General features: G+C 41.1%; 1 protein-coding gene across 2 annotated transcripts in view; it reads left to right on the forward strand.

Annotated features, from left to right (window-relative positions):
- The window catches only part of znf704 (zinc finger protein 704), a gene marked incomplete at its 5' end in the record, with an annotated part of 41,669 nt that overhangs the window by 28,077 nt on the left and 2,298 nt on the right, over positions 1–11,294 (forward strand). Inside the window, 6 exon segments of one of the 2 annotated variants that reach the window (XM_035681375.1) lie at positions 3,539–3,642; positions 5,003–5,280; positions 8,687–8,787; positions 9,253–9,547; positions 10,397–10,531; positions 10,614–10,705. In XM_035681375.1, the coding sequence (XP_035537268.1) occupies positions 3,539–3,642; positions 5,003–5,280; positions 8,687–8,787; positions 9,253–9,547; positions 10,397–10,531; positions 10,614–10,705 (1,005 nt within the window). 2 annotated transcript variants of the gene reach the window in all.

Consider the following 11,294-nt stretch of genomic DNA (forward strand, 5'->3'; position numbering starts at 1 on the left):
CGCTCTGTTTTTCTCTCCCACTCATACATCACATCTTAATTATTAGTCCCCCTAATGTGTTTTTCTGAGATTTACTCTTTCATATTTCAAGATAGACAAAGCATCCAGTAATTATTGTCTGTCACCATTGCTGTGGAGATAATATCTACAGTCACATGATGGCCTCCCAAGGTGACCAGGAAGTGGTTTTACGGCAACATAGGCTGGGGGGTTATGGGTAAAAGTGGCAGTTGTGTGCACGGCTTCATTTCTTGATTTATGTGGAGGCTGTAATGACATCATATTCAACAGTGGAAAGGGTAATAAATTAGACATCAGCTAATGGAGGCTGAGGCTCTTTCTTTGTTAGCTCCTGCTCTCCCCTTCGTTTCGCTTCTCTTCCCTTCTTTTCTCTTCTCACAGGGTAACCCAATCTCTCCATTTTGCCTGTAAATTAAGAGCACTCACATTTACATTGAAACTGTATAGTTATTCACAAGGAAATTATTGATAGCAAGATTCTAACATTTAGGACTTTACCTATAATGCAAAGTTACAGTGCTCCTCTATTACTTACTGTTACTATATTATAATATGAATGTTTTGTTATTTTAATATCCACGGTCTAGTAATATTTCTGTTGTCTAGTGTGTATTAGATCACCATTCTATTATAGATTAATTAAAATTATGAAAATAGTCAATAAGTCAACTCTTTATTTGTTATCTATTGCTATGTTGTTTTTTTGACGGGGCGTAGGGGGTCAGTCTTTTTTCAATAATGTATAGAAAACCAAATTAACTGGAAAAGCTCAAGTTTATAAATACAACTTACATTTTTAACTAATGCGGCTGATTTGTGTTCTGGTTCAGTTTTGTGAAACTGCTACAACCTAAAAATAATTTAAAAATTCTCCAAAAGTGTGTTCCCCATCAGAAAAACAAAAAGTTGGAAATCCCCTCTTGCTCTTCTTTAACTTGTAGACCGTCACTAGGCACTAACTGACATAAATAAGGCCTGGCTGAATGAATCTGGAGAAACACACAGCTGCACTACGGTCAACAACACCATCTAAAGTTTGTGTGGAGGTGCACAGAAAGATCAGGCATCCATGAAATGAAAACACTGTCAACATTAGCTAGTTTCTTCACCCATAAAGACCACAGATAAACAAATCTGTAATGAATATTGTCTCATCATCCGCATACAAACAGTGAAGCATCACCTCATTTTGTGACAGGCAGGTTGGTTTGGTTGTGACTTGGCATGAAGCTCTGTCAATTACTCATTGCAGCGCAAACAAACATTTTCACTGAAAGAAAATAATGAGTTGGAGAGAAAAGTGTAAAGCATGTATATAAAATATTTAGTAGTAATTCCTTGTAAGAGCTCCGGTAAAACAAATAAAAATCCAATTAAAAAGTGTTCACAATACAACTGAACAAAGCTGCTCTGCTTACCTGTGCTGTATTCTTCACAGGCTTTGTTACTCATTATGGAAAAGGATTACTCTTGGGACCAACACATAGACATGGCTAGATACAAAGTTGGTTAAACATGATCCATAATTCATACTTCAGTACGTTTTTGACAAAGAAAATGTAATTATTTAAAAATGTGTCCTTTATAGAGTCAGAAATGTCTCATTCTGTCAGTACTTTGTGGAGTAAGTTTGGGCAGTTTTGAGTCCTCTAAGTCATCTTAAACACATCTGTGTTAGCTTCGCACATCTGGATTTTGGGACTTTCTTTTTTCTAGATTTGCTTAAGCTCGGTGAACTTGGAAGGAGACCATCTGTGTCTTAAAGCCATTCTAAAAATAAACATCAGGAGTCATGTCTGGGCTTTTGACTGGGCCACTCAACACTGTTGTTCTTAAACCTCGCCACAGTTGGGTTTTGGTTGTACAGTATTCTTTGGGTCATGTCCTGTGAGGATGTAAATTGGTTCCCCTTTTAAAGAGGCAGTGAAAGTCACTACATGTCTCCTGTTCTTTTCAGTCTCCCATCATGCTTTACAGTGGGATGTTAACACCTGACATATACTGCAGCATGACTGAGGAACTCAATATTACAACAGATACATTGTGTGTAGTGATCACAGCCATTGTGCTTAATTTCCTGGCCATTTTTCTGGCTGTTGCATTGTTTTATTGTTTTTTATTAAACTAGATTGAAGCTGAATGTCATTGAATATGGTAATCACTGTTATTAGGTAGATTCAGCCCCACATCTTTAATCTGAGGTGAATTCAGTTTAAAATGATCTTATATTCCCTGTTGTCTCTCTGTTTTGCTCATGGAGTCATACAGGTTAAAACATTTTCACTACCAGCAACTGAGTCTTTGCCTCAGTTTGAACTAGGTGAACCATCTGTTCATCTGATCTGCATCTTCTCTTTAACTTTTTTGACACTAATCATTTCATCACAAAAGTCAGAACACATCTTAAGAGATGGGAGTCTTGAATAACACACTGTCACTGAGTAAATAGTTCTTGATTTTAAGGATCTAATTGAAATGTGCCATGATCAGGTAAGAGAAAGGATGTGCTGATATAACCAGTGTAGATACAGTAAGTGCTGACAGAGGAGAATACATGTTGCATCATCTGACAGTTTTTGCATAACTTGTACAATCCTCTGCCCTCTACTCTAAACTATTAAGTGGGCTTTCTTTGTTTTGTTTGACAGGTATTAGGAAAGTACAAGATGGGTTATTTATTTCAACAGATTGTTGCCTTGCTGCCAACATACCAATTAAGATGCAGTATAAACACTACCATTTGATCTCAGTGGCTGTGAGAACTTAGTGATGGCTGATTGGATTTTTTTCCAAAGCAGCAGGAGATTTCATCATTGTAATAGAACTGACTTTGATCATTTGACTTCCAAACTCACATCAAAGTCTTGCTTGCTCAGGAACAAAACACACACACAGACTGCTTGTTACGTAATAGTGAGCATGTACCATAGCTATACTGTCAGTAACAAAGCTATTGACATCTCTTTGATCACAGGGATTGCCTCTCTGAGGAATACAGCCGAGAGGATTAAGTTACCTGTCTCCTAGTGTGTGTTTGCTGTGCGCCAATTAGAAGAGACAAATATATGTGTTGTTTGTGGTTACAGTCTGCCATAGGGATTGGCTAGTGTGTGTACAGTGCAGTGTTCATGTTGATATCACAGGCTTTATGGATTGAATACAGGACCTTCATCTGTATAGTTTAGTTTTACATTCATTTTTATTTTGTACAGTAGCATTTCAGCTGTTAACAGTTGACTTTTTCCTAAGGTGTTTGGGTGATTGCATCAGTCGCCCACAAAGGACAAAAAAACCTAAACTTCCATGTTATTAGCTGCTTATGTGTCGGACATTGCAGCAGAATGCAAAGATGAGTGAGTTTCAGATCTGAAAGCCTGATTTATGTCTGAGAACATCTGGCGAGGGAAATGAAAAGACAATGTGTTTTTGGGCTACGCACACTTCATGTCCAACTGTGTAATAATATATAGGGAACAGTTCAGTAAAATGATCCTTTTTTTCTGTTGTGTGTTCACAGACGGTCAGAGGAGGAAGTGGATATGGACAAAGTGACGGCTGCCATGGTGCTGACAAGCCTCTCCACCAGCCCGCTGGTCAGGAGTCCACCTGTCAAAGTCAACGGTGAGTATCATAACTATTAAACAACTGATTAAGTGGGTATGTCCTTTTGACACACTGGGTTCTGACAGTAAGATTCAACAAATACATTCATCCATCAGTTGCACATGCCCATCTATAATCTGTAACCTGTAATTTATATGTTGTGCTGTGCGCTGACTTTTCATCCCCTTGCAGCTGTTATCTTGTCAATGCATATGGACGCTTAGGTTGATACATTACTGCCACCGGCTGTGCTTTAGGATTCTGTCATCAATGACTTCTGCAAATCCACAGAAAAGCACAATGAGTCTGGATCTCTGCCACTCGTCACAGTGGCGGAAATCCAAAGTGCCCCCGCAACTGCGATCACATGCAACCACTTAGATCATCAGTGCAACCAACTGACTGCCCATTTGCAGCCAACCTTCCAACCACCATGCACGTGTCTATCACAGTCACACACACATGCGCTCAGATGTTAAACGTACATCACATACATCATGCACACATGCACAAAGTGGGGTTTAAATACCAACTGTATAGATTTATCGTAATAAAGTCATACAGACGTCACACCCATGTACACATGTTGGAGATCATGCAATGTGCATTTACATCAGTACACATAGTAGGTTCATTCACAGTGTGCTGAGCTTCTAGTCGAGCCTAACGCCATGACATTCATATGACTCATAATTTGCCATATACAATGGAATTTTCTTATCTTGATAGTATTAGCACTTCTTCAATCATAATATTTGCTTTTCTGTACCATAAAACCAAATGCATATTAGAGCAGCTTTCTTATTGTGAGTAAAGAAAGAAGCGAGACACCCCACCAAGTAGCAGCTTTACTAAACCAAACAAACTAGGTCTGCTCTTAACTTTCTGACTCACTCTTTGTCACACACATATAATTTCTCATACACACTCATGTACACACACTAAAGTTTTCCCCAGCCTCAACCTTCACAAAGTGAAATGCCTTTTGTAGCTGATATTCAAAAGAAATGTTTCTTTGATCTAAAAAAACAAGACCTTGGAAGTGTCTCAGGGGAGTCACGGAACAAGAAAGTAACCTTTATTTTCTCGTGTCACAGTCAACGGTAGTGCATCTGAGGCTCTTTTGTGTGAAGTGCAAATACAGTTGTCTGAACTTAATTGAGTGTCTTGATCTTCCCTTATTGACAGAGGAACACAGAGATGTTTTGTTCTGTTTGTATCATCCATAAATATATTTATATGACTATGAATAAGTTGGATTTTTTTTCAAGGTTTACTCTAATGCTTTACCTTTCTTCATCGCTTCCCCTTCCTTTCCCTCATGTTCTCCATTTTTCCCCTCCACATCTCTCCTTTCTTCTCACCTCTATCTCCTTAGAAGGTCTGAGTGGTTCGTGGAAGGACAACGGCTCAGCTGGCCCCTTCACCCCGTCCAGCAACAGCTCTTCAGGGGGCTACTGGAGCTGGTCTGCCCCCAGTGACCAGTCCAACCCTTCTACACCTTCCCCGCCACTCTCGGCTGACAGCTTCAAGCCCTTCCGTGTGCCCAGTCTGGGCGGTGTGGGACCCGGCCCTGCGGGGCCTGAAGACCCCAGCCTGGACGAGCAGGATGGAAGCAGCCTGCTCTTCGATGAGCCCATCCCTCGCAAGCGCAAGGTGAATACTGTAGTCCACAATGAAAGGCCAGTTCTGCGGGCAGTAAGAAAACAACAGTTTCTCATTCTTCATCCTCTTTTGGTTGGCAAACATCAACATTGTTCACAACAACCATCATCTGGTTATAGGTGGTACAGGGTCATTTACTCCACTAAAACTCAGCTGGTTAAACCTCCTGCTCTTCATGATCACTTGTCATGTCTTTAATGTAGCTGAACTTCAGTTCTCATTTACATACTCTGTTTCTGTTCACAGACAGCTGAATTAGCACAAAGAGTGATTTAATTATGGTTTTAAATGCTACCCATTAACTAGGTAAACCAGATCATTCCTGCGCTGCAGCACTGAGACGCCAATCAAATGACTATTTTAGGATGTTTTTTTATTTTGTCATAAAATAACTAAAACAGGACACGTGTATCCAAATATTCACCAAACAAACAAAAATACACAGAATCAATCTAACCCTTGATTAGTAAGATGGCTGAATTGGATTGTGTCATAGTAACATACACAGTGAGTGTCAAAGATTAGGTTCCAATAAGGGAAGAAATGGGGTTGGCTGTTTTGATTGATTTATATATTTATATATTATTTATAGTGATCCCAGTGTGATCATTTATTGACAATAAAAACTTTATAATGTTCAAACCTAAAAATAGATTTAAATAATTACTCAGAGGGATGTGAAAAATACAGTTGCATTTTCAGATTAAGCTATTTTATTTGAAGTAGTTTTCAGAATAATGAACCTTAAAAGAGTTATTTTAAAGGCCATTTTCTCTCCAGCTGCAAGTCCCAACTAAATTGTCCAGTTACCACCTCATTCCTCACACTTTCTAGTAAAAGTAAAGTAAAAATGATCATGACCTTATGTGCCCCCAGATGGTCTCAACAGTACTTTTCTTTTATTTCAGTGTGGATCTGTCTAAAGGCTTTAAAAGTAAATGGCAGCAGTTCTCCTGATAACAGGTGCATTGCTCGATAAGAAAAGGGTCAGGAGCTTGTCTTTGATGTGCTATCAGATATTCACAAGCTGGTTGAACACACTGTGATATATTAACTGCTGAGGTTATGGATGTAATTTAGAATCTGACTGACTTATTGGCAGAGATGAAAATGTGACAGGAAAGGACACTCATCCTTTTGCCCCAGTGGTAGTTTTGTCTGCCCAGATGTTATGACCACAACACACACACACACACACACACCCTTCCTTTCTCACTCATCATTTCGGCTGCTCTCATTTCCACACACCACTGACAGCTCATCACATCTACAGCTCAGTGTCACTCATTATTTTTTTTTAGATGTATATTGCTTTGCTCTCCCTCTCTTTATCTCTCCCCCATTGGCACTCCTACTAGCTGGTTTGTCGTTCACTGTCAGCATCATCTATCCGTCCTTTCTCACTCCCTCTCACCCTCTCTCCCTTTCTTCCCCACTTCCTCTCTAGCTCTACCACTTTCTCCTGTCTCTCTATATGTGTCTATCCTCCCCAGACATTTGCCCTTCATAATTACTTCTCAGCCTTCACATCCATCCATTCCACAACGCCAGTAATGATTTTAATACCCGCCACAGCAAACATAAAGATCCTGCCGGCTTCATGTCTCCTCTAAAAAATCGATAAAGACTCTTGGGTGAGCTCTACGTGAGCATGCCACACTGTATTAATTGGGGACTTATCACAAAGAAGGGCATGGAGAGGGAGAGAGATTTAGTGGGAAAGAGAAACCCAGAGGATGGTGATGGATGAAGATTCAAAGGGGGGCTTACAGGAAGGAGAACGAGAGAATGGAGCAGGGATGGAGACAAAAACAAATTCTCTAATAGCCTGGATAACAATGCAGTTGACTTACATAAACACACACACACGTGCTATATGTGCGATGCCAAGGTTTCACATGAAATTATCTACACTCTCCTCTGGTCCTCTCGCTTCTCTCTTGGCAAGACAATACCATTTGGAGCTCACCATTTAATTAACCGTGAAATGCTTCCTTTAAAGGGAATAACACACACTCACTAACACACCGAACAGGCTTTTGTTACCCAAAGACAAAACAATGCACGGGGGACAGATGATTGTTGTGTGTGCGTGCGTTTCTGAAAGGAGGAGGAAAATTAAAAAAAACAACATGTTGTCAAAATTAAATCAGCCCCCTCAACAATAGCTTGATAGACAGGCCTATAAAACAGTTTATAATGGCTCCGAGCGGGGAAGCAGGAGGGCAGGGAGAAAGCTCACAGGGTTTTTCTCTCTGTGAAAAACAATGTGCAGTCTCTCTAGGAGGCCAGTGGTATAATTACAGTCGACGGATAAAAGATACAGGAGCCTCACTAACTCACAACCAGAGAAAATCTTACTGTTATTCAGCCTCACTCGGCTCTGAGATAAATGTGTGTTGTTACAGTAAAGCTGAGTGTGTGCGCGCGTTCAAACTATAACAAAGATGAAGGAGTGTGTAGCGTGAAGTTGTTTAATTCCTTTGTTGTCAGTGTACAGTGAATATTCACTTTTTACTAAAGTGAAGTTTGACAGAGTTAGTAACATGACCTGATTTACATTTATTAGTAGAAGAACAACCATTTTTTGGTTCTATTTCATCTCGATTTTGTCTCTTCAGTTGTTGTCAACTTTCTACTGTGCTCTCAAAAACAGAAACAAAGTATATTAAAAAGTACTTTAAAAAAGAAAACTCCTCAGGATATATCAATGTCCAGTTTCCCGGTGAAAATCTGCATCATTTTTGTTCCTGAGGCCGGCACGTCCCGTCTGCTGTACCTCACAAGCTTCTTCTGTCTGCATGACACATCTGTTGTGTGCTCAAATTCCCATTCACATCAAATGAAAGCTCCACAATGCAATTGATGTGTGTTGCATTTAAGGGTTGTTCAGAGAGCTCAGAGTTTCAGCATAGTGAGAAACAGTTTTTATTCAATTAATTCAAACTAAATCCTAAACTGACTCTTGAGACAAAGCATCAGTTACATTGAGCAATTCATATGCTTGTACTATAAGTTATGCAGTCAACATTCTCCTACCTGCCTGATAATGAGGAAGACGTGATTTTGTATAGTTGATCAACCCTGGGGGAAGTACCAGATGTTTCTAACCTTCTGTAGTTTAGAGATTAATTGAATGAGTGAGTTTTATGCATATATTATGAGACAACAGCCCTGGGTGTTTACTGCACCCTTTTGTGGTGTCAGTGATGATGGTGTCATATAAGAAAGGTCACGTCCTCCAAAGTGAGAAATCTGGTTGGTTGTGATTTCTTGTCGTTTGCTCTGTGGGTACATGAGAGCATCAGTCTAACACCTAAAATAACCATACGTCTTTCTGTCAACATGGAACCATTTGTGATATCCTGTGTTTTCTGACTTTGTGTGTTTCTCACAGAACTCCATGAAGGTGATGTTCAAATGCCTGTGGAAGAACTGTGGCAAGGTGCTGAGTACAGCTGCTGGCATCCAGAGACACATCCGTACCATCCACCTGGGGTAAGTCACCAAAACACACACACACACACACACACACACAACCCCACACACTGCATACCATAGCTACAGTCCACTCAAAACCTCCAAAACATCTGTGACACTTCCACTCTCACCGCTCAATCAGCTTTGTTGCCAAAGCAGCAGATTAACAGCTGATGAATTATCACCACGTTAACACTTCCTGCTCTGGGTGCGAGCGAGGAGGTGACAGGTGAAAGGAAAATGAGCCAAGTGGAGAACAATGATATCACACATTCAATTAAACTGAGGCCGCTCTGTATTACACTGATTAACTGCAGGTGACAGTGTTTTGTTGGTCGGAGGAGTGACGTTAATGTTGAAGAGGGGATGGCGGTTGTGTGTAATTGCATTGACACGTTTTGCTTTACATCGTACATGTAGAAAACCAGCATTCTTATGGAAATTCGTCCTTATTTCCCTCTAAATATTTTCTTATGTTTTTAGGCGTAACTGTGACTCGGACTGCAGCGACGGCGAGGAGGATTTCTACTACACGGAGATCAAGCTCAACACGGACTCGGTGGCCGACGGGCTGAGCAGCCTGTCCCCCGTGTCCCCGTCCGTCCTCTCTCCCCCTCCTCCTCCCCCCTCTCCTCTCCCTTCTCTCAGCCAGCTGCCGGACTCCCACAGACCTCCGCAATCTTCTGACCCCAAGGAGCCTCACGCTGGCGGCACCACCCCGCTCAGCCGCTCTGCGCCTAGCGCACTCTACCTCATCCACACGGACCACGCCTACCAGGTTAATGCAACGTACAGCACACTCAGTCATACTCAACATGAGGATACAGGGATCGATGCACTCTGTGGATCAATATACACACCACAACACACTTATCAGGCCACACACAAAATGCACATATTTTCTCTCACACACTACTATCAGGGTCCTCATTATCCTGATTATGTATCGCAGTGTTTACAAAAAAACTAATGATGTCACAGCGACTTCTGGTCCCTCGCTCCCGTTAGCAGCTGTGCTAACAGTTGTGGTATATCGACACACAGCAGTGGGTTTGAACAAGTAATTGTAGACGGAATAATGACACACTAAATCAATTCTAACCAAGATATCTGTCATATTAATCTGTGAGTCTGAATGTGACAGCTACGTGTGTATAGCTCCATGTTTTACCGGTAATAGAAGTTATTAGTGTTTAATTGAGACACCTAAAGCGGCTCTCAAAATCTTTAGACATTTAGTGCAACCAAACATTACCATTTGTGAATGACGGGAGCAATTTGGAGGCGCTCACTTGTGTTAAAACATTTGTCTAAGGAATTGCAAGGAGCTAAATTATTTTAGAGTGACGTCTATTGTTTAAATTAATTAAAATGAAAGGCCTTGACACAGCTCTAGATACTACTGCACAAGCTTTCTTTTCAGCCACACCGATAATAGAAAACAAAACAAAAACCGTTCTTATTGAAAGTAAAAAGTGAAACACAAAGTGCTTCAAACCGAAGCAAACCAAGCGTGGTCGGGGCTTCGAGAATGAAAAATTCTTTGGGGAGGGGAAGCAGAAATACTCAACATACATTCTTCCATTTTGCCAATACTGCTATTTTGACCTTTGACCTCTGCCCTCAGGCCACGGCTCCAGTGTCCATCCCGTCCAGCAACAGTAACTCGGCCGGCTCAGCCTCTACCAGCTTCACTCCCACCAACAGCTCCAGCTTTAGCATCTCCTGGCAGTCACCGCCCGTCACTTTCACTGGGAACTCGGTGAGGAACCTTTAATGCACGTGGAACACCAAGCAGACACGATTCCATTTTAGTTCTTATAATCACAATCTGCCTTCTTCAGGTGTCGCCCAGCAAAAGCCAGGGCTTCGGTGAACAGCGCTCCCAGACCATCGCCGTCCTCTCGTCCCCTCCTAGAGCAACCACCGCCCTCAGGTACTGAATCCTCACTGCTCGCTGAGTCTTATGTGACATTACCTTTATAGCTTCAATTAAAGGTCCAGTGTGTAGAATTTAGTGCCATCTAGCAATGTAATTGCAGAACGCAACTCCCTACTTCACCCTCACCTTCCAAGTGCGAAGGAGAAACTATGGTGGCTACAAAACGCACAAAAAACACAAAGGCCCCCATCTAGAGCCAGGGTTTGTCCTCTCTGGGCTACTGTAGAAACATGGTAGTTCAACTTGCCAGACTCCATGGAAGGTGACCCACTCTGTCTGTAGATAAAAACAGATCATTCTAAGGTAACAAAAACAGTTCTTATATTCAGGTGATTATACACTAATGAAAACATTGTTATGCATATTATATTCAATTTCTGCCAGTAGATCCTCCTTAATGTTTCACACTGGACCTTTTAAAGGCCAACAAATTGAAAGCTCATGTTAGATATTACCAAGAAACGCATCCAAAGCGGTTTTCTACTTGCATTAAACCTTACTGACTGAAAATAACCTCATGTGAAAGATGGAATATTGACTCTCACAAATAAGCTCTCAATTAAAAAGAAGCCTTGATCAGTTC

This window comes from Morone saxatilis, unplaced genomic scaffold (genome assembly GCF_004916995.1).
Source record: "Morone saxatilis isolate NCDOM2014 unplaced genomic scaffold, NCSU_SB_2.0 Contig9, whole genome shotgun sequence".
NCBI classification, from domain to species: Eukaryota; Metazoa; Chordata; class Actinopteri; family Moronidae; genus Morone; species Morone saxatilis.